We start from the raw sequence: 24,209 nt of genomic DNA, 5'->3' as shown, positions 1-24,209 counted from the left end.
TCTTTCTTTCTTTCTTTTTATTAATAAACTTTAGATTTTAGATTCTAAAGAATTGGCACATCGCGCTCTTTGGGGTAAGACATTGACCTGGGAATATGGCTGGTCCTTAGGGATCAGAAAAACTTGTTTGGATTTGGTGAGACCAGTTTTCATAACCTCTCATCTGTGTAAGGAGTGATACTGGTTGTGGCACAGGAGAGCTGGAGTATCTGAGGGAATTGCTTGTGTGATTTCTGGTTAGCCAGTGTGCTGTTTGTAACTGGTTTGGTGTGCCTTACAGTGGAGGACCCCCTAATCTTTGTCCCTAAGTAGCCCTGTCTATAAGGAATCCATTCTGATTTGGCCCTCTCAGCCGTGCTTCAGAAACCCACTATATTAGATTCCTCTTTCTTTTCCCTGGGCATATTTTAGTCACTGTCACTATCACAGTCAAGTGGTTGGTAGGATATTCCTACTACTGCATTCTTCTTATTCAAGCATGGAATTTCTATTAGAGAGTCTGTGGTTCTGTTTGATTTATTTCAGGGTTTTTAATGTATTTGACTCTATTCTTTTCCTCATGTAGTGATGACCTACTTGGGCATTCCTGTGTGTTTTTACCATGACATTAACATGTCTGATTAATTTTCACTCTTTCAATATCCTCATTTAATATTAAATTTTCCAATGCACCTATTCTAGTATTTATCTTTTTAATATTTGTATGAAGTATAGCCAGCTGGACTTCCTGGAGGTGTTCCTCTCCCTCTGGGTCAGTGGGCAGCCATTCCATCCCACTGCCATGGGTCCCATAACAGACCCCCAAATCAATAGTTCTTTGCCCCCCACCTTGCCTCAGGAGGGTGAGGAGCAGCAGTTCATGAGCCCAGCCTTACTTCAGGTGGGCGCTTTGGAATTAACTCAAGTCTTGGCCTCACCCTAGGTTAGGGCAGCGCCTTCGTGCTCTCAATGGCCGTGTCTACACGTGCACGCTACTTCGAAGTAGTGGCGCCAACTTCGAAATAGCGCCCGTCACGGCTACACGTGTTGGGCACTATTTCGAAGTTGAAATCGACATTAGGCAGCGAGATGTCGAAGTCACTAACCCCATGAGGGGATGGGAATAGCGCCCTACTTTGAAGTTGAACGTCGAAGTAGGGCACGTGTAGCCGATCCGCGTCCCGCAACGTCGAAATAGCGGGGTCCGCCATGGCGGCCATCAGCTGACGGGTTGAGAGACGCCCTCTCTCCAGCCCCTGCGGGGCTCTATGGTCACCGTGTGCAGCAGCCCTTAGCCCAGGGCTTCTGACTGCTGCTGCGGCAGCTGGGGATCCATGCTGCATGCACAGGGTCTGCAACCAGTTGTCGGCTCTGTGGATCTTGTGTTGTTTAGTGCAAGTGTGTCTGGGAGGGGCCCTTTAAGGGAGCGGCTTGTTGTTGAGTCCGCCCTATGACCCTGTCTGCAGCTGTTCCTGGCACCCTTGTTTCGATGTGTGCTACTTTGGTGTGTAGACATTCCCTCGCAGCGCCTATTTCGATGTGGTGCTGCCCAACGTCGAAGTTGAACATCGACGTTGCCAGCCCTGGAGGACGTGTAGACGTTATTCATCGAAATAGCTTATTTCGATGTCGCTACATAGAAATAAGCTATTTCGATGTAGCGTGCACGTGTAGACGTAGCCAATATGCCCAGGCCCAAGCTCAGGGCAGGGCAGCAAAGACCCAGTCTCAGGATGGGCCTAGCCCCTAGCTCAGTGTGGGACAATAAACAAGCAGTCTTAGGAGGCCCAGACCCTGGCTCAGGGTGGGGCTGCCAATGCAGTTTACGCAGTCTCAGGAGGCCCAGGCCCTAGCTGAGGGCAGAGCAGCCAACAGTCTACAGAGTTCAAAAAGGGACACAGACACTTCGCCTGTGCTAGCCGAGCTGAGTGAAGACTGTGGCAGGAGGGACATGGGCCCACCCACTCCACTGCGTCCTGGCCAAGGGCCCTGGTGGCAGCAGAGCTGTCTGCTACAGAGGTCAGCAGGGAATCCAGACTGCAACACACTGACCCACGGACCTTTACTGGTCCTCACTATTCCCTGGGCCACTCCTGGTCTTGGCCCCAGCACATACCCGGGTGTCCGGGCGGTTTCTCCAGGTTTCCTGAGTCAGCTGGGTTCCGGGAGGTCCATGCCAGTCTGTGGCTGCTTCCAGGTTCTCAGCTTCCCAGGCCGTGAGTCTGGAGCAGACCTCTGGCTCCCCTGGAAGCTAGTCTCCTACTGAGCCCCTAGGCTGGGCTATATAGTCCTGGCCCTGCCTCCTGACTTCCAGTCAGCTGACTGGGAGGCGCAGGCTGAGTCCAAAATGGCTTCTAGTGGGTCAGTGGGCAGCAACTCTGCCCCACTACAAAAGTCACTAATAAAATGTTTCAGTATTTATTCACCTGCCTCACTGTGATGTAATGAAATGGGACTCTTTTTCAATTGGCTGTTTCTCTTCAGGTCTGTCCTCTCCTCTTCATTAGGATAAAGAATATCCCTTCAATACATTTTCCCATAAGAGACATCTCTGTCTGAATTATGTGATGATCCCCACCTGTTGTTTTTCCCCAAGTCCTTAGTTGAAAACTCCTTTGTGAGCTTGTTTAATTTTACATGCCAGCAATTACTGCCTGAGCCTTTCACAGAATCATAGAAGAGTAGGACTGGAAGGGACCTCGAGAGGCCATTGAGTCCAGCCCCCTGCCCTCATGGCAGGACCAAGCACTTTCTAGACCATCCCTGAAAGCCATCTATCTAACCTCTTCTTAAATATCTCCAGTGATGGATATTCTACCACCTCCCTTGGAAATTCATTCCAATGTTTGATCACCCTGACAGTTAGGAACTTTTTCCTAATGTCCAACCTGAACCTCCCCTGCTGCAATTTAAGTCCATTGCCTCTTGTTCTATCCTCAGAGGCCAGGAAGAACAAGTTCCCTCCCTCTGCCTTATGACACCCTTTTAGATACCTGAAAACTGCTATCATGTCCCCCCTCAATCTTCTCTTTTCCAAACTAAACAAGCCCAATTCTTTCAGCCTTTCTTCATAGGTCATGTTCTCTAGACCTTTGATCATTCTCGTTGCTCTCCTCTGGACCCTCTCCAATTTCTCCACATCCTTCCTGAACTGCGGTGCCCAGAACTGGACACAATACTCCAGCTGAGGCCTAACCAGTGCAGAGTAGAGCGGGAGAATGACTTCTCGTGTTTTGTTCACAACACACCTGTTAATGCATCCTAGAATCATGTTTGCTTTTTTTGCAACAGCATCACACTGTTGACTCATATTTAGCTTGTGGTCCACTAAAAGCCCTAGATCCCTTTCTGCTCTAGTTGTTCCTAGACAGTCTCTCCCCATTCTGTATGTGTGAAACTGATTGTTCCTTCCCAAGTGGAGCACTTTGCATTTGTCCTTATTAAACTTCATCCTGTTTACCTCAGCCCATTTCTCCAGTTTATCCAGATCCTTTTGAATTATGACCCTATCCTCCAAAGCAGTTGCAACCCCTTCCAGCTTGGTATCATCTGCAAACTTAATAAGTGTACTTTCTATGTCAATATCTAAATCGTTAATGAAGATATTGAACAGAACTGGTCCTAAAACAGACCCCTGCAGAACCCCACTAGTTATACTTTTCCAGCAGGATTGAAAGCCATTAATAACTACTCTCTGGGTACGGTTGTCCAGCCAGTTGTTCACCCACCTTATCGTAGCCCCATCTAAGTTGTATTTGAGTAGTTTATTGATAAGTATATTGTGCGAGACCGTGTCAAATGCTTTACTGAAGTCTAGGTATATCACATCCACTGCTTCTCCTTTATCCACAAGGCTCATTATTCTATCAAAGAAAGCTATTAGATTGGTTTGACATGATCTGTTTTTAACAAAACCATGCTGGCTGTTCCATATCACCTTACCACCTTCCAACTGCTTGCAGATGATTTCTTTAATGACCTGCTCCATTATCTTTCCTGGCACAGAAGTTAAGCTGACTGGCCTGTAGTTTCCCGGGTTATTCTTGTTCCCCTTTTTATACATGGGTACTATATTTGCCCTTTTCCACTCTTCTGGAATCTCTCCCATCTCCCATGATTTTCCAAAAATGATTGCTAAAGGCTCAGATAGGCTAAAGGCTCCTTGAGGATTCTAGGATGCATTTCATCAGGCCCTGTGATTTGCAGACATCTAATTTTTCTAAGTAAATTTTAATTTGTTCTTTTCGTATTTCAACTTCTAAACCTACCCCTTTTTCACTAGCATTCTCTATGTCAGGCATTCCTTCAGATTTCTCAGTGAAGACCGAAACAAAGAAATCATTAAACATCTCTGCCATTTCCAAATTCCCTGTTACTGTTTCTCCCTTGTCACTGACCAATGGCCCTACCCTCTCCTTGGTCTTCCTCTTGTTACCAATGTATTTGTAAAAAGCCTTCTTGTTTCCCTTTATGCTTGTAGCTAGCTTGAGCTCATTTTGTGCCTTAGCCTTTCTAATCTTGCTCCTGCACACTCGTGTTGTTTGCCTATATACATCCTTTGTAATTTGTCCTAGTTTCCATTTCTTATACGATTCCTTTTTTAGTTTGAGATCATGCAAGATCTCCTGGTTAAGCCAAGGCAGTCTTTTGCCATGTTTTCTATCTTTCCTACACAGTGGGATAGCTTGCTTTTGGGCCCTTAATAATGTCCCTTTAAAAAACTGCCAACTCTCCTCAGCCGTTTTTCCCCTCAGTTTAGCTTCCGGGACCTTACCTACCAGCTGTCTGAGTTTACCAAAATCTGCCCTCCTGAAATCCATTATCTCTATTGTACTGTTTTCCCTTCTACCCTTCCTTAGAATTGTGAACTCTATGGTTTCATGATCACTTTCACCCAAGCATCATTCCACTTTCAAATTCTCAATAATTTCCTCCCTATTTGTTAAAATTAAATCTAGAACAGCTTCCCCCCTGGTAGCTTTTTCAACCTTTTGGAATAAAAAGTTGTCTGCAATGCAATCCAAGAATTTATTGGACAGTCTGTCCCCTGCTGTATTAGTTTCCCAACATATACCTGGATAGTTGAAGTCCCCCATCACCACCAAATTCTGGGTCCTGGATGATTTTGTTAGCTGTTTAAAGAAAGCCTCATCCACCTCTTCAACCTGGCTAGGGGCCCTGTAGTAGACGCCTAGTAGGACCTCATCCTTGTTTTTTACTCCTCTGAGTCTAACCCAGAGACTTTCAACCCATCCATCTCCTACGTCCATCTCCACCTCTGTCCAAGTGTGTACATTTTTAATATACAAGGCAACACCTCCTCCCTTCTTTCCCTGTCTGTCCTTCCTAAGCAGGCTGTACCCTTCAATACCAACATTCCAATCATGAGTATTATCCCACCAAGTTTCTGTGATGCCAACAATATCATAGTTGTATTCATTTATTAGTACTTCCAATTCTTCTTGTTTATTTCCCATACTTCTTGCATTTGTATATAGGCATCTCAGACATTGATTTGGTCTTGCCTCCCAGTTTTGCCCTGGCCCTCTTTTTACTCTCCCATACTCCCTCCCATTTCAAGTTCATCTCCCAGGTATCCATGCTCTCCACTTACCTGCAGGCTTTGCTCCCCTGCCCCCGTTGAACCTAGTTTAAAGCCCTCCTCACTAGGTTAGCCAGCCTGTGTCCAAATATGGTCTTCCCCCTCCTCGAAAGGTGAACGCCATCTCTGCCTAGAAGTCCTTCCCGGAAAAGGATCCTGTGGTCAAAGAAACCAAAGCCTTCCTGGAGACACCATCTACGCAACCAAGCATTCACCTCCAGGATACACCTGTCTCTGCCTGGGCCCCTACCTCTGACAGGCAGGATTGAAGAGAATACCACCTGCGCCCCAAACTCCCTCACCCATGCCCCCAGAGCCCTGAAGTCACTCTTGACCTGCTCAGCGTCACACCTCGCAGTATCATTAGTGCCCACATGGATGAGAAGCATGGAATAGTAGTCAGAGGGCCGGACAATCCTCGACAATGCCTGCGTAACGTCTCGGATACGGGCCCCCGGCAGGCAGCACACCTCCCAAGAGGAAATGTCAGGGCGACAGACGGGCACCTCCGTCCCCCTCAGAAGAGAGTCTCCAACCACCACTACTCTACGTTTCCTTCTTGCAGGGGTGGCAGTAGACTTCCCAGCCTTGGGGGTACGAGGCTTCTCCTCTTCTGTACAGGGTAATTCATGGTCTCCTGTATCAAGTACAGCATAACGGTTTTCCAGTACCACGGTGGGAGGGTTCTGAGCAGGGGTGGGACACTGCCCGCTGCGAGAAGTAACCAGCTGCCAGTGTCCACCCTGGTCCACCTCCTCCAGTGGTTTATCAGCCGTCCTGTGCACTGGGACAGTCACCTCCGCAGTCTCCACCTGAATACTATCCAGGAACCGCTCATGGACTCGGATACTCCTCAACCTGGCCACCTCCTCCTGTAGCTCCCCCACCTGCCGCCTGAGAGATTCCACCAGCAGGCACCTTCCACACTGAATATTCCCCTCAGCCTGGGTATCAGTAAGTGGGAACGGCAAGTCACAGTCCTTGCAGAACCACACCAGGATCTGGGTAGAAACATCCATGGTCAGGCAGGCTGTCTGACTACAGGCAAAGTGGAGGAGACAGCAGTAGTGCTGGCACAGGTGTTGCGGGTCTTCCTAACCATTATAGTCCTCTGTCACACTCCCTCCCACACTCCCTCTTAAACTCCCCTGTCTGCAGCTCCCTGTCCGCTTCTCTGCCCTGGTCGCTCCTGCCTCTGGCTTTTAAGCCTGCTGGCCTCTCTCAGGCCCTCCCCCTGTGAGTCACGCAAGGGAAGGCTGATCAAGGGAGCAAAAGGTCAGGCAGGCAGTCCCAGCTGCCACTGCAACTGAAACTGAAACTCCCCCCACCTGGAATCAAAATGGCAGTTCAAATGCCAGCAGTTAAAGCACACGCTCCCTCACCCAGAGATCAGCGCTCTCACCCGGTAGCTTCTTCAGCAGCAGGCTCACTTGCTCGCCTCCCTCTTTCTTCACTTCTCACATATGTTTCCTAGTTCTGGGAGAGGCTGCAGCCTACAGATCTTACAGCTGTCAGATTCAGTCTTCCTCATCTCACGATGAAGGAAAAATTAAAGATATTCTGGGAACAAAAGTATTTACTTCTCCTATAGTTGTCATAAGAGTGGCTAACCGTCAAGCTGTGATGGTACAACACAGATAAAATCTGTGGGAAAAAGATGATGGTGTTTGCAAAATCTGATTACATCATTTTAAAAAGATAATGGCTGTGTCTACACTAGCGCCCAGTTGATAAGGGAGCATGGTAAGTAGGGTGTCGGGAGATTACTAATGCAGTGCTGCGGTGCATATGCAGCACTTCATTGAGCTAATTCTTCTCCCCACCCCCCAGCAACTTCAAAGTGGCAAACTTCAAAGTGCTGGCTCGCGTGTAGCAGTGGCTAACCTGCCAGTACATCAGAGTGCCCGGGCTACTTCAAAGTCCCTTTACTCCTCAAAATTCCCTTCTAAAGAGAGAGGCTATTCAGAAATAGGAGGGAGGAGGGTTGTGAAAAAAATACAAGATAATTGTTTACAGCCAGACCACAGTGGCCACACTAGCCCCTGCTTTCGAAAACGCTATGTTAATGTGGCACTTTGGAATATGCTAATGAAGTGCGCCGTGAATATGCGACACTTCATTAGCATAATGGCAGCCATGCATGCTTCGAAACTACCAGTTTCAAAACACACGCCACCTGTGTAGCTGGGGGCCTTTTGAAACGACTCCCATCTTTGTTTTGGGAAGAGAGGGCTTTCAGAATCGGGGGGGTTATTTCCAAATCCCACCCCAGCTACACAGCTAATGTGGTGCTAAAGTACTTCCACCTCTCTTCATCTAAATGCAGAATTTCTTGGCAAACTGTCCCATGAGTAGGAACACGCAGAGGACACTTAAACAAGAAACAAGGTTATCAAAATGTAACCAGAACTCTTCAAGATGTGCTCCGCATATTCATTCTGTACACCCACTCCCTCTTCCCTGAAGTCCTGAATACAACCTGATGCTTGGAGGAAGTCATAGAAGTCAGTGGGGTGACCGAAATGCCATGCCACCTTTTATAGCCTTGCCCTCACAAAATTCAGCCACAGTGATGGCAAGGGTAGGAGAGGATGTGAGCATCCAACAGGATCTACTACTTCAGTTTTCCACCATCCCATGTGCACCAGGAGTACCTCCCTTGCATGTGAATATGCAGAGTCCATCTCAAAGAATTAGGGTTAAAAGTACTTAACTTTAGTTTCCCCTGAATGCCTTGATATGATTGGAGGCATTAATACAGCACATTGTGTGCTTTACTTCTGCCTTGACATTTAAGTTGTGCTTCTCCTATCATTGCAGCTGCACATCTGGCACCGCTGAGTTGTTTCAAAGCAGTGAATGCTAAAGGTGACCGGAGTGGCAACTGTGGTGGGGATGGACTTACTTACTCGAAGTGTGAAGACAAGTAAGTTATATTTATTCATGACTCAGGTCCACTGAAAATGCACTAATAAAAACCCACTGTAAATTAAAAACTCCTTACTCAGGGCTTGTTTGCACTAGCTCCGTACTTCGAAGGGAGCGTGGTAAGTAGGGTGTTGGGATTTTATTAATGAAGTGCTGTGGTGCATATGCAGCACTTCATTAAGCAAATTCCTCCCCCACCCGCAGCAACTTCAAAGTGTTAAACTTCGAAGTGCCGGCTCATGTAGCCATGGCTCACCTGCTGGTACTTCAAAGAGCCGGGAGTACATCCAAGTCCCTTTACTCCTCAATTTTGGGCAGATGGGGGACTGTGGAGTGGAGGCAGGAAGGAAGCTGCAGGAGTGGGTGGTGATGGAGCAGCAGTTGGGGCCAGGTGGCTGGCCACAGCCTGGGTCAGGGTGTCCAGGTTGGCCTCCACCCAGTCCCAGGCCTGCCGCTCTATGACCAGCCACTCCTGCAGCACACCGGAAAGGTCCCACAGTGCTGCGATGTGGGCAGCATCCCCTGTTTCCTCCTCTCCACCCCGATGGTGCCGGTGGATGGCCCAGCGGCGGGTCCGTGAAGGGATGGCACAGGTTCTGGGCTGCTCCCCCTTGCCCTCAGTGGTCGGGCTGGTCCAGCTGCTGGCTACAGGAGCTGTGGAGACAAAATGGAAGAGCGGGGAGGGGGAGGGGGCATTAGTCCCAGGTACAGACTCTTGAGCCCGCCCCCTCCCCCAGGTGCCCTGTGATACCCATTCCCTGGGATTTCCTGTGTGGATGCCAAGGGCACGGGCTGTCCCAAGCTACCCCCAGTCCCTCCACAGCCAGCCAGCCTGTGGTGCTGTCCCACCCACGTGGTGCTGAGTGCTGCACGTTGGCCCGCTGCCCATGCCTGGGGAACACGGCCGGGCATGTGGGAGGGTTATGGCCACCCAGGGCAGGACCAAACGCCCCCTCCCCAGTTCCTGGGGTGGCTGGTGTGTGGGCCACTTACCTGTGGGTCCCTCCAGGAAGTCCGGGGAGATATGGATGGATGGGGCCCGGCTGGACGGCCCAGACAGGCCATTGATGATGAGGGCCCCCTCGCTTGAGCCCTTGTCATCACCGGTGGTTTCCAGACTCCATGGGCTCCTGGTGCTGGCCACAGGTCTGGGACAGGACTCCCCGTTAGTCCCCATCTTGGGCTCCTGCTCCGTCCCTAGGACTGCGGTGTCCAGCAGCACAGATGGGCGTCCCACCCCCTTGCGCCCAAGGAGGTGATCCAGTTCTTGATAGTAGGGGAGCTGGTGGGTGCTGCCTCTGACTGCCCAGCCGTGTCCCGGGCCCAGCAGTACCCCTGGCACAGCTCCTTCACCTTGGACCTCATGTGGTCTGGGGTCCAGGTGGGGCGACCCTGGCTGGTGAGGCCTGTGGTGAGGCGCATTCCATCTGCCTCATTCCTTCACCAGACCCCCGTCTGGTTCTGGACCTCCTCGTCTGCCCAGAGGGGGAGGAGGTCCTGCAGCTCAGTGTCTGCCTGGGAGGGGACCTGATTTCCTTGGGGGGGCCCCTGGGGTGGACAGGGTTCGGGGCCGCTGGCCATGGTGCCAAGGAGGGCGCTGGACTGTCTGGAGTGTTGTCTCAGGGAGCAGGCTGTGCAGCCGTGTGGGCTCCCCGCTGCCTGCACACTCTCAGCATCCTCCCCGAGGATTTCTGGGAGCCTGCATCCTTAGATGCTGCCAGACGCTAGAACCATAGAGCTCCGCTTGTGCTGTGAGTGGCGCCGCTGCTTGTCATCTGATCGCGGCCATGGAGGACTCTCTCTTTCAAAGAGCAGGCCGCAGAGCGTCTGCACTTGCTGTCTTTCAAAATTATCTTTCGAAGGAGGGCATTCTTGCCATCCCGGGAATGGAGGATCGACTTCGAATGAATGGGGGAGTTCTTTCAAAGTTAATTTCAAAAGAGGGCCATGTATGTGTAGACACTCCGCGGGTTCTTCCGAAAGAAATCAGTCTAGCGGCCTGGATTTTGAATGTATTTGCTCATGTAGACGCACCCAGAATGTCCACTGATGAAGACACTAACCCAGTCAGTAGGTACAAAGAAATGTGAAGTCATGGGTCAGTCCACAGACATCTCCCACATGCAAAAATGACCCAGCTCAAGTAAATAAAACTAGTAACATTATATTGTTTCCTACCATAGTGATTCGATCCCTCAGATATGAAAGAGAACAACTGTGATATAGCTAGTGAGAACTCTGATATAAATGAGAAAACTACAGCTACTTACTTTCATCCATGTATGCCAGAGTATTTACAGAGGAGGATAGTAGGGATGGTGGTAGCACAGTAAGTTTACAGTATATGATCAAAATTCAGGACACAGTTTCTTATTCATAGGCATCAGACTGACAGCACTGCAGAAGTAGCCCATCCCATTGCTGTGCTTTCACCTTTCTGCCTTGCTGCAGCAGAACTGATGAGCTGTTGATTGAACTGTACGGAGCCCTTCATGGCAGAAAGATCAGTAATCATGCTGGAACATTAGTGGGACTAGCAAGGCACACATAGAATGGATGTAGGGAAGAATTTAAGGGAGAGATTTTTTTGTTTTATTAGTAAGATGAACAACAACGCTCATACAGAGTTCTTCAAATCCTGCACAAACTTTTTAAGCAACTGATTTATTTTTGTTTGTTTGTTTACAGAGATGTCTTATGTGGAAGAGTGCAGTGTGTTAATGTTAAAAAACTACCTCAGAGGAAAAATCTTGGGTCCATCGTTCAAACTCCAGTTGATAATAATTTGTGTTGGGGTACGGAATTTCACGCTGGCAGCGACATGGTGGATGTTGGCTCAGTGGGAGATGGCACAGCATGTGGTGATAACAAGGTACTGTCATGAGCATAGTTAGATTGGTGAATGGGGTGGAATGACATGTGAAGGAAGGCTGGAACTCCTTTTCCATGTCCAGGTGTCCTTTCTCTCCCTTCTTGAACAGCTTTAAAGATCGGTTTAAGGACAGCCCATTTTTCACCCACAAGCAGCCAAAGAAAACCATCTTAACTTTTTTCAAGGATCAGTAAATGTTCTGTTCCATTCAGTATGGTGGATGGAGAAATGGAAATTAATGGTCAGTGTCACAATTCTCATTTTTTGGGGAAGAAGGGTGCTTTTGAAATCGGGGCACCCTTTCAAAGGAACCCCAGCTACAGGGTTATTTTTTAGTCTGAAATCAGCACTTTCAATGGGCCAACTGGCCTGCATTATGCAAACGAGGTGCTAAATATTCATATCAGCACCTCATTTGCATTTTCAAACTGTCATAATTTACATGCATCTTCCGAAAGTGAGAGATAGTGTCGCCACAGCCCTGGGGTCTGTCTGTTCCATTACACGTAAAGATGGGATGACTGGTCCCCTGTTTTATTCTTCCACTGGTTGGATATACAGACTAATTTTCCATCTAATTAGCTACTTATACATCCAGTGTCGCTATATTTTGATTCCTGAGGTTATCTGCACAGTTGAGTCTCCTAGACACACAGTGCTCATCTTTGCAGGTTAACTAAGAAAGTCCACTGATTCCTCTCTGAATATCAGTGATATCATAGCTGAATTGACAAAAGCTTTCAAGATCTATTGCACTTGTGTTTTAAGGTCTGCTGTTAAAATGGAACATGGGAAGTTTTCATCACTTCTTCTTCAGTTACTGGCCTTGTGGGTGCTCCTTATCAGATGTACCCCATGTGCCTTTTGTCAGACATTTTCACTACTAGGACTTGTTCTGTCCTCACATGCGCTGCAGACGTCATGTCCCGTTCTGAGGCTATACACAGCTGTGTGAGCAAACAGTCTCAGTTCTTTCTCAGCCATCTTGGTTTGAGAGGGCACATCTAGCATGTCAGTTTCTAGTGTTGCCCAAAATTTAGCTTTAGGGTGACCTAGATTAATTTAGTGTAGGTATTTATTTAGAATCCACAATCTAAAGGTTTCGTAAGAAAGAAAGAAAGAAAATAGAGTGAGGGAGAAAAATCATTAAAGTGGTAGATTACATACATCAGTTAAAGCTATTGATGCACGGTACAGCTGATGGTACAAGCTACTGTCTTGAGTGTCTGTGAAAATACATCCCCGGAAGGACAGGTTGCTAGTCCCTGCAGGCTTAGTTCAGGAGGACGGAAACACAAGATGTCCGCTGCCAGGGCCATCTTTATAGACTTGCCCTTTGGAGGGAAAAACACTTTCTTCCTCACATAGGTAATGGAGAGTCACCTGATCAGGTTATCTGTTGCAGTGCTCTGCCATTGGCCACTTCTCAGAGGACACCAAATTCCTGAGAAGTGTACTGAAGTCTGAGTCTTTGTTTTAGCCCATCTTCCTCGTTGGGAGGAGACCATGCCTTCTTTGGTGATCTGTAGTTCTACAACATTTATAATACAGGTATACAGCCAATAACATCTGAATGTCAACAAAACTGCTTGTGTACAGAGCTGTTGTTCTCTCATCTCTTTTGTACGGGCGCGAAACATGGACACTATATAGGCATCACATCAAGCAGCCCAAAGCATTCCATGTGCGCTGCCTCCGTAACATCATGAAGGTCAGCTGGCAAGACAAAGTGCCCAATCTTGAGGTCCTCGAGAGAGCCCAGATGACAAGCATCGAAATGATAATTATGAAGTCACAACCACGTTGGACTGGTCATGTCAGCCGCATGGATGCCAACAGAATCCCTTGCCAGCTTCTGTATGGTGAACTCTCCCAGGGCATCCGGCGTATAGGTCGTCCATGGAAATGCTACAAGGATACCATCAAAGCCAATCTGCAGTGCAGCAGTATCAAACCTAGGGACCTTGAGGATGCCACCAGTGACAGAACACAGTGGCGTGCAACAGTCAGAAATACCTGCATTACCTTTGAGGAAGACTGCTGCCGGCATCTACAAGAGGCACGTGAACGACGTCACAGAGCATCAGCAGTGCACAACCCACAGATTGCAAACTTCCCATGCACTATCTGCGGCAAAATGTGCACCTCTAGAACTGGCTTATACCGTCACCAGAGGGCACACCATGAGACCAATAACAGATGATCTGCACAGATTTGTCATCATCGGATCAATGGACTACCATTATACAGCTAATATCTATAACTTCACATACAAACATGATACAGATATAAAAGTAGCATAAATAGATTCTGTGACTTATCAGCTTTCATTAGACACGTCACATAGCACAAGATTTGGTGCAAACTTAATGCAGTGATTAGAGAAATGGTTTTCATATTTAATTGAAAAATCCAGTAACATCACATAAGGTTCTAGACCATCTTGCTAGACCCCTGTCTGCTTCTAGGGTTTTACTGCAAGATGTTCGAGTGGCTGAAATTTGTAGAGCAGCAGCCACCACTATGCCTTAGTTTGTGCAGCCAGATCACATGCTGCGAGTAGCAATGAAGTTTTGTCTTCAGCGTTTGGACTCAAATCCAGAGAGCACTTCAGGGATATTACTCAGGAATTATGTAAATTAAAGCATCCCCGTGGACACTGCTGAAAGGAGAGGCTACTCCTCTTGTGCAGTAACTGCTGTTCTTTGAGATGTGTTTCCCTTTGGACGTTCCATTACACTCCAGTTCACCAGTGCAACCCACACACCTACTGCACATCGTTCACTAACACATGTTGTCGCATGAGTCTCCTCTACAGCCTCAGTTGGGCACCAGCTGGCTTTCAGCTCAAACTGTAGCAGCTCATGCACTAAGGTCCAGAGATCCCAGCATCAAGTCTACCTGTTGTCAGTTAAGCCAGTGTGGTTCTATATAACCTCTGTACATGGCCTGAGGGAGTCTGGATCTTATGAGTGGGCTGAATGAATACTGTTACTGAAAATCTCCCACCAAAATCACATGGGCTGCATGTACAACTGGCATGGTGTACCTGTTGAAGTGCAACTCCTGAGTGTATGTGTGCCAAGAAGCTTGGAAAAAGCAGTTAGTTACACATTTAATAACCAATCTATTATCTCACTTATATTTATTTGTGAATTTTTTGCAGATATGTATAAACAGAACATGCGTCAGTTTAAGTATTCTCAATTATGATTGTAATTACACAAAATGCAGTAACAGAGGGGTAAGTACTAAAAATTTTAGCATACTCAGATTTCGAGAGTATAGCATAGAATCGTAGACTAGTAGAAATGGCAGGGGTTTCAAGAAGTCATCAAGTCCAGTCCCTGCAGAACACAGTAGAACACTAAATGTATCCTCCTAAAAGTGGTGCTTCATGTTAGACTAATTGTATTATTTTATCAAAACAAAAAGCAATCAAGTAGCACTTTAAAGACTGGCAAAAACCATTTTGCTAGTCTTTAAAGTGCTACCTGGCTGCTTTTTGTTTTGATAGTGTATAGACTAGCACGGCTTCCTCTTTGTTACTATGTATTATTTTAGTTGGACAAGATCTTGAAAAGCTACCTCATTAAAAATCCTCTATGGCACATGGTACAGAAAGATCTGCAAAATAACCAGATCTCATCCTGTTTGGGATTTTACTGCTAATAAATGACTTCTATATGGTGCACTTACAGTCATCTGGGGAATCAGTGGAGAACAAGAAATCAGATGTTACATTCTCACAGCACAAGATAAAATTTGCTGAGGTCTTCAAGACTGGCCATACATGGAGTACATTACACTAATGCATCTTGGAGCTAAGACAGATGGGTGTTAGAGGGCTGTGCATTTCATTGTGTCTGTAGGCCAACTTCACTGCTTGTACTATCTTGCAACTCTCTGACAGTGAACTGCTACATAGTAGGAGGGGTAAGAACCCAAGCAGCTAACTCCAGTTAAGTAGTCCCCTCAGAGGCTAATGGGTATGGGAGCAGTCAGATGTTGTAAGCCAGACCCAGCTCATTCCAAGGTGGGGTGACAAGCTAGAAAACTGAGAAGCCAAAGCAGTACTGTTGGAAATAATTTTACCAATACATTTTGTAAGGTTCATGATGACATAGCTTGTACATAAGTATTCCTTTATTAATTGAGAGGCAACTTGGTGTCGGTTGTATTCAAAAGGCAAATATCAGTGTACACATATTTATAATTTAGTGACAGCACAATTATAAGCATTGCACAAATACGCACAAAAGGATCAGGGCTGCAAGAATCCTGCCAGTCTTAGCATCACTGCAGAGGAATAAGAAAAAGCTGTGACAAAAGAAACCTCTAAAAAGCTTAAGTTTTTTGCTCTAGAATGAGTAAGTCATGCTATTGCTGTTTATCAGTTCTCGGCTAGAGCCTGATGAGGCAGTTTATGGCTGAACCCAGTCCTCTGGACTGACAGGACCCCCCCACACACACACTCTCTCCTGCCAGTTCTCTTATCTTAATTTGCTATATTTCTCCATAGCTACTGGATTAAGCAGTTCTCCACAGTAAATTAAAAGGTGTTTATAGCCAATGCTAATATTTCAAGGGTCACTGTAGTGGAATAGAGCTATTTTAAAATTAGTCAGAATGGGCTCCAATGGCACTATGTCAAAATAGCACTGTGGACCCAGAAATGCTTTTTCAAAATAGCTGGGTGTTATTTTGAAATGCATTTTGTGTGTGGACGTGTTATTTTAAAATACAATATTTTCAAATAGTTATTTTGAAATATTTTGGACTAGCACTGCCGTGTAGATGTAGCCTTAGAATGAACAACTCAAGACAGCTGTGTTTTCATCAAGTTACTCATTTGGTTCATGTTATTTTTACCTTTACTCTATTTCAGGTGTGCAACAGTAAGAAAAGCTGCCATTGTGATTTTGGGTGGGCCCCTCCAGACTGTAAATTAAAAGGATTTGGAGGAAGTGTTGACAGTGGGCCCACTCCAACTGCAGCGCGTAAGTGCCTTGTTTTTAGTCTAAAGCCAGAAACCTGAAACCTGCATTCTAGAGGGCTCCTGGCAGCAGGCGCTCAAGTCTTTGTCACATCAAGCGTATGGCTACACTAGACATAGCAGTCAACTACTGATACACAATTTTAATTACTGCAATTGTGTAGCTAAAATTGACTTGTCTGCGGTTGACTGCTATGGCTGTCTAAACGGAAGAAGGTCAACAAGAGTGTTTCTCTTGTCAACCTTCTTTAACCCTCAGCACTTGCAAGTAGTTCTGGAGTTGACTTTAACCCCAGAAAGTGCTGTTTTGCAGATGCGCGAAACAAAACCCCAGAAAAACTAATGTGGTTCAAGGACAAGTGTAGAGTCCTGCACTTGGGAAGAAAGAATGCCAAGCATTGTTATAGGCTGGGGACCAAGTGTCTATACAGCAGTACGGCGTGCCAAGGGATTAGGTGGATGAAAGGCTGGATATCAGTAAACAGTGTGCCCTTGTAGCCAAGAAGGCCAAAGGGCATATTAGGATGCATTAGGAGGAGCATTTTGAGCAGATCTAGAGAAGTTGTTCCCCTCTGCTCAGCACTAGTGAGGGCACATCTGGAGTACTGTGTTCAGTTTTGAGCCACCCAGTATAAAAAGGATGTGGATGTGCTGGAGCAGATTCAACGGAGGGCAGTGGAAACGATTAAGGGGCTGGAGTGCATGACCTATGAGGAGAGGCTGAGGGATTTGGGCTTATTTAGTTTATGGAAGAGAAGACTGAGGGGTATTCTGATAGCAGCCTTCGACTTCCTAAAGGGGTACTCTAAAGAGGATGGCGAGAAACTGTTCTCAGTCATGACAGATGGCAGAACAAGGAGCAATGGTCTGAAGTTACAGAGGGAGAGATATAGGTTGGATATTAGGAAACACTACTTCACCAGGAGGGTGGTGAAGCACTGGAATGCATTGCCTAGAGAGGTGGTGAAAAGTCTGTCCCCTAGAGGTTTGTAAGTCCCAGCTTGACATACTCATGGCTGGTATGACTTAGTTGGGGTTGATCCTGCTTTAAGCAGGGGGGTGGACTCAGTGATCTCTTAAGGTTCCTTCCAGCTCTGTAATTCTATGATTCTATGAAAATTGACCCTGAGAGGGGCAGCGTAGACGCAGGCCAGGGCTACACCATAGCTTGAAACTATTCTGGAAAGGACCTGGAACTCATTGCCTAAAAGATACCCAAATGGTGTGATTCTGAAATCCTTACTATACTCAAGCATAGCCTGATCTGTGACCATGTATTAACTGTATAGGTTACTTAGGAATTCTCAGTTATCACTCTGAGATTTGACGGACTCTTGTCCCAAATTCAGACCCAATATTCTTATAATTATTGTATATTTGGGATGTGCACAGTTGCAACACTCGCAATATGAGAAGGCTTTACAACAGTTCATACATTTAGCAAAGTCACAAACATTCAAACCCAATGAAGTGGCTACCGATAATGCAGAATGTGGAGCTGAACATCCATATACTCTCTCCCTCCTTTGTAGAAAAACCTTAAATATTGGTCATTATCTTCCTGGCATCTCCTGAGGACAACACTTTTTTATTCCTCTCATGCACAGGCTTGGACACAACTTTTATAATGTGTAACATACAGGGGTTTCTCCCCACTTCCTTGTTTGTATTTTGTCACCCTAATAACGTTAAGGTACACTTCTCCTATTGCATAGTGTACTAATAATCTACACTTTTTATCATACATATCAGTTTGTTGCCATGGCACTCCTGTGGGCCACTGTCTGTGGATGATCTTTCCAAAAGCCAGTGTTAGTTCATGTTCCTGTGGTTGGCCAATGGTGTCATGGACAAAATTCCTCCTTACACACTCTATTTCCATTTCCCAAAAACTTAGAGGTGATCATTAGGCCATTTTTCTGGGCCAAAGTTCATAGGCCTCCAGACTTATGCATCTACACTGCTTTTCTTCTTTCAAAAGAAGAATATGTAAATGAGGTGCCAGATATGTAAAGCTGTGCCTCATTTGCATTTTCCATTTCCTTCGTTTGCATGACTCTTTCAAAAGGGGAATGCTAGTGTAGACATAGCCATGGAGGCATTAATAATTTCATTACACTTTATGTAGGAATACTAAAGAATATAGTGACAAGCTGTACCATTCAGTTAAAAATTCTTCCCCTTTCAGATCCTCTATCCTTGCCTTGTCAGAAACTTGCTTCTCGAAGTTATTCTACTAACAGAATTTCACAAGCTGTTCCATGTAGATGCTATAGGAGATTTATCTGAACATATCTGGGATCATGGATTCTACTCATGATAATTCTTGTAATTGAAAAAAAATAGGATTCTCAGTCTGATTTTAGATTTCAGAAAATTGATAAAAAAATGCATCTGGAAATTCTGGTTCCATATTGTAAACCTGATTTAGTAGTTTAACTGTGACCTCCATAGTTTCTGTCCTTACACTGACAGATTGTTTCACCACTCCTGATTTCCAAGGATGCTTATTTTCCTGCTTATATTTGACAGTCACTGAAAATACCGGCATTTTTGGTGTCAGGATGTTGATTCCAGTACAAAGTGTTCCTGCTAAACCTGTCATTTTCACCTAGACCTACCACTAGGGGAAAGGGGGCAGTTGCCCCAGACCCTGGCAATTCAAAAAGGCCCAGGGCACCCAGCTGCCACTACGTAATTTCAAGAAATGGGAGTGCCAGTACAGAATCTTTTTTCTGGCTCTTATGGTTTGATGGCGTCTTGTACTTACATAACCTCCTTTGCTCATCTCAGAATGCAGCCAGTGTAGCCTTGGATGTCCCTAGTTTGCATACCCAGTTGTGACAGTCTTCTTATGTTTATCACCATGCTTCTGGATGTTCTGAATTCACTGATGGTAGACAAAGATAAAATGTCTTCTGAGGGTGTACTATTCCTTCCCCCTTCACTTTTGGTTACAATAATGCCAAATACAGCCAGCACTGAATAGGGAGCCTATATAATTCAATTTACAATCCAGAATCAGTGGATTTTTCCGGAAAAGAGCTTGAAGATTAGTGTCTTATAATTAAGAACAGTTTGTTTGGACCTCAGTTCATTCCTCCCACATGTACGAGGGAGTATGTATGGCAATTGACAGCAAAACTGCTATGCATGTATACAGACAAGAGAGACCTCATTCTTTTCAGTTATGTGCCAAAGCAGTCAGGTTACGGGATTGCTGCTTTCTTCAGGAGAGCTATCCAACGGCCCTGCGTTTACCCTGGAAATATGTTCTAGAAGACCAACACAGCAGGGATGATTCCCAGATTCATGAGTAGTCTCTGAAGGGTAGAGTATGTAACTTTCTATTTTGTTTAAAGTGAAATTAGCACTGACGATAGCACCACCCTGAATTTATCTCCAATGGCTAGAGTTTCAAACTCAACTGAATGAAATTGTTTCTGGTGGCTTCCCCAATTTGGAGGCTCTAGGAACACATGGGCTACGTCTACACGTGCAGCCAACATCGAAATAGCTTATTTCGATGTTGCGACTAGTCTATTTCGATGAATAACGTCTACACGTCCTCCAGGGCCGGCAACGTCGATGTTCAACTTCGACGTTGCTCAGCCCAACATCGAAATAGGCGCAGCGAGGGAACGTCTACACATCAAAGTAGCACACATCGAAATAGGGATGCCAGGCACAGCTGCAGACAGGGTCACAGGGCGGACTCAACAGCAAGCCGCTCCCTTAAAGGGCCCCTCCCAGACACAGTTGCACTAAACAACACAAGATACACAGAGCTGACAACTGGTTGCAGACCCTGTGCCTGCAGCATAGATCCCCAGCTGCCGCAGAAGCAGCCAGAAGCCCTGGGCTAAGGGCTGCTGCCCACGGTGACCATAGAGCCCCGCAGGGGCTGGAGAGAGAGCATCTCTCAACCCCCCAGCTGATGGCCGCCATGGAGGACCCAGCAATTTCGATGTTGCGGGACGCGGATCGTCTACACGGTCCCTACTTCGACGTTGAACGTCGAAGTAGGGCGCTATTCCTATCTCCTCATGAGGTTAGCGACTTCGACGTCTCGCCGCCTAACGTCGAAGTTAACTTCGAAATAGCGCCCGACGCGTGTAGACGCGACGGGCGCTATTTCGAAGTTGGTGCCGCTACTTCGAAGTAGCGTGCACGTGTAGACGCAGCTATGAAGTCCCAGAATAATAACAACAGATGCACAAGTGCAAAGTTTTATGTAAATTACAAATTTCATTAAAACAACACATTTTCAGTTAGCCATGATTAAGTACTCCCTCCTTAATCCATGAAATGGTTCTTATGCATACACAGCCTGAAACCACAATAACCATTTTTGTCAGCTATATTGCATCACAAATCCATACGCAACATGCCAACCACACTATGTGCACACTTGTTGCCAGAACATGGCATCCCTGCTTAGGTGGGATGCACAGCAGAACTAAGCAGTAATGCTGGCATCTCATGTGCAGACAAAATGCGTTTGGAGGCTGTGTTTGTTATTATTGATACATACTTGTGCATAAGAGATAGTGGGGAACGGTGTGTGAGATGATGTGCAGCTCATATAGGGACAAGCCGTAGTTTCTGTGAAAAAGTTTGTTACACGCGTATGACTAAGTCTTAAGTGAAAACAAAATGTCATGTTCTGTGTCTGTTTCTTTCCAAGTGTCCAGCAGTGACATTGTCATCATAATTGGAATAGCAATTGGAAGCATACTTCTTCTTCTGGTTGTTGGCTTTGCTGTGCATAAAAGAGATCAGATTGCTCAAGCCTTCAGCAGGTAAGTAAAATTCCACGCATGCTTATGCTATATGATAAGATTGTGACATTTCCACTTACATCTAATCCTAGCTACCCATACATTATCAAGGAATACTGGTTGGGATATGAGGTATTACTCCACCTAGATATTAACAATTCCCCGTGCGCCTGTAGTCAGGAAAATATGATAGTAGTCCCCTCAGCGAGCTGGGCATGCAAAGCAGCCAGCACATACTGAATATGATGGCTACCGCAAATATGCAGCCTGACAACCCCTCAGTTCCTTCTCTGCTGCCATTGGCCCCAGTCACAACCTGTTTTCCCCTCTTCAACTTCGCTTTCCCTCATAGTTTAGATAGTTACTTGTTCATACGTTTCTAGTAGTAGCCATAGTATAAGTAAAGTTTCATCATTGTTTAAAAAAATAATTTTTGTCTGTTTGCTGTTCTTTGCTGGTCAGCCATGCCTGGTTCACCAGATTTAAAAAGATGTCTGGCCTGTAGAATGTCCGTACCAATTTCGGACTGACACTGTCAATGTGTTTGATGTCTCAGTGAAGGACACTACAGGAGCAAGTGCTCTCACTGTAAAAAGCTCACTGCCGAAACATGAAAGGCACAAGAGCTCCAACTCAAACTGTTCCTCATGGAAAAATCCATGAGGCCAGCCTCTGACCTGGGGCACTCATCACCACCCAAGCAACCTTCACCAATGGCGAGCTCTGAATGGGTAGCACCCACATCAAGAGCTTCTCCCTCAGACTCCAAACTAGGGCACTCTGATAAGAAGTGCTCCCATTGAGACTCACAAAGCCAATCTCCTTGCAGAAATCTCTCCCACAAGGAAAAATTGACCCCAGTACCAGCAAAATCCAAGGTACTGGACTGTGAGGCACTGGGCACATCCAACACCTAGGTAGCTAGAGGCGCTAAGGACCTGGATAGGGCCAGCTGTAAGGCACCAACACACAGCAAGACCTTGGCACACACCAAACAATAGACACCAATAGTAGAGGAGAGGTGACTGGCACCAGCTCCACCGCGGGCAGTACGGACTGCCTCAGTAGCACCACTGTTGCCTCTTTCTTCAGTCATTATACTCTGTTTAACAGCTGTGGATCTACGAGCGTCCTCAGTACTGGGCACTCCCTTGTTTGGCACTGATGATACTCCTAACACTTCCTGCATGAGCATGCTTGCTACTCCGGTGGGTTTAGCTTCACCCCTAGCTAGTGTGGGTAAAGATGAGGACAGCTCTATTGCATGTGACACTCCTCAACATTCTTCACCCAAGACATCAACCAACAACCACTTACAGTGGCAACCTCAGCAATAACTGCCACCATGGACTGGCCTTATTGGGACCGTTGAGCAGCCTACAGGACACAACACCCACAGCCTACGCCACCCCTGCCATATGTACCCAGGTCTCATGCATTGCCAGCTCCATCCCCACAGCCTGAGGAGGAGGGCTCAGACAATCTGGAGGAAGACTCAACATCAGAACCTCTGCCTCCAGCACACATAGCATCCGCATCACTGGATGACTCAGTGCCATACTGATTAAAGCCTCTACACCACCATGGACTTGAACCTCATATTGTCAGTCCTTGCGAGAAAGCCATTTGAGCCCATGGCAACATGCTCACTTCTCCACCTATCTGTGAAGAGGACGTTCTTAGTCGCTATCGTATCTGCACGAAGGGTGGGAGAAATGGGAGCTCTAATGACAGACCTCCCTTGTACTATGTTTCACAAAGATAAAGTTGTACTTCACCCACACCCCAAATTCCACCCTAAAGTGCCTACTCATCACCACTGTCATGAACCTGCTTTCTTCCCCAAACCCCAGTCGAACAACACAGAGGCTCTCATGAACATGCTAGATGTCTGCAGTGCACTCACATTCTACCTACGAAGAACAAAACCTTTCAGAAGAGCAAACAGACTGTTTGTATACCCTGCAGAACATATTCCTTGTCTCTATCCCACTCCCTGTCTTTGATAAGTGTAGCCCCAGAATTCAGAAGTTCATCTGAAGAGTTCACCTTTGAACCTGGACGGAAGAGGCGGGTGAGGTGAAGAAGAAATGCAGGTCAGGGCATGTGCTCACCAGGGGCTCAGACCTGGGCAAGCAGCGGTTCCTCCCAGGGGAAGGGGGAAATGCTATGGGGCCAGACCTGCTGTGGTGCCATGAGGTAGCCCAAGCACCCTTCTGGGACACCTCCAGCCAGCTCAGGCCCCCCTGCTGGGAACCAACCACTCCAGCCCAGCAGTGGCTCTCCCTGATAGGCCCAAAACAATTGGCTCCCTTCTCCTCCCCTCCCCACCCCACAGCTTCTGCTGCAACCCTCTGACACAGTGGCAGAGGGCTGGCAAAACAGGAGAAGCTGGGGCCAATCGCTCTGCAGACCACCTTACAAAGCGTCATGCCCTCCAGTTTGCGCACCCCGGCTCTAAATCATTGTGACTACTCAAGAGTGCAAAATGGCTTTCAAAGTGTTACACACACACACTGTTCTGGAGAAAATGCATAGTGATTTATGAAATTTGAAAACCACTATGTGAAGAGCCAAAGCAACAGCCCAAGACATTCACAAAAGGGGCAGAGTTAAGGCTGTGGATGCAACTGGCTGAGGCTGGGAGGCATCTGTGTATTTTATTGTCATCAGTCATTTTATTTATTTATTTGCTTGCTTGCTTGTTTGCTTATATCTCAGGTAATCCTGAAGTGAGTGACTATTTATATTTTAATTTTGTAATATTTTCTAAGGGATAAGCTGAATGAATAGTGAGGATTTTATTATAAATCTAAAGAAAGAAAGAAAATGTCCTGACTTGAGTGCTTAGCTATATAATGTTACAGTCTCTAAAAGGCTTTCTTGAAGTATTTTGGTACAGTAATACATTTCACAAAGAAATTGGTAGGTTTAGCAAATAATGTTTCCATATCAATCAGTAGCATGGAAAACCAGAGCGCCTGAGAGAGGGGCTTTATGAAAGTACAACTGGAAATGTGACCTTGTTGTACTAACTTATGATTCTTCAGA

General features: G+C 46.4%; 1 protein-coding gene across 1 annotated transcript in view; it reads left to right on the top strand.

The window, feature by feature from the left end:
- LOC142001577 (disintegrin and metalloproteinase domain-containing protein 20-like) overlaps window positions 1-24,209 on the top strand; it is a 106,764-nt gene that overhangs the window by 62,187 nt on the left and 20,368 nt on the right. The window contains exons 15-19 of the mRNA XM_074976969.1: window positions 8,402-8,507; window positions 11,198-11,381; window positions 14,548-14,625; window positions 16,270-16,381; window positions 21,065-21,179. Coding sequence (XP_074833070.1) covers window positions 8,402-8,507; window positions 11,198-11,381; window positions 14,548-14,625; window positions 16,270-16,381; window positions 21,065-21,179 — 595 coding nt within the window. The remainder of the gene's footprint in view (window positions 1-8,401; window positions 8,508-11,197; window positions 11,382-14,547; window positions 14,626-16,269; window positions 16,382-21,064; window positions 21,180-24,209) is intronic.

Source organism: Carettochelys insculpta, chromosome 1 (assembly GCF_033958435.1).
Source record: "Carettochelys insculpta isolate YL-2023 chromosome 1, ASM3395843v1, whole genome shotgun sequence".
NCBI lineage: Eukaryota > Metazoa > Chordata > Testudines > Carettochelyidae > Carettochelys > Carettochelys insculpta.
The sequence above is the reverse complement of the archived record's forward strand: the minus strand, read 5'-3'. Positions and strand labels throughout refer to the sequence as shown.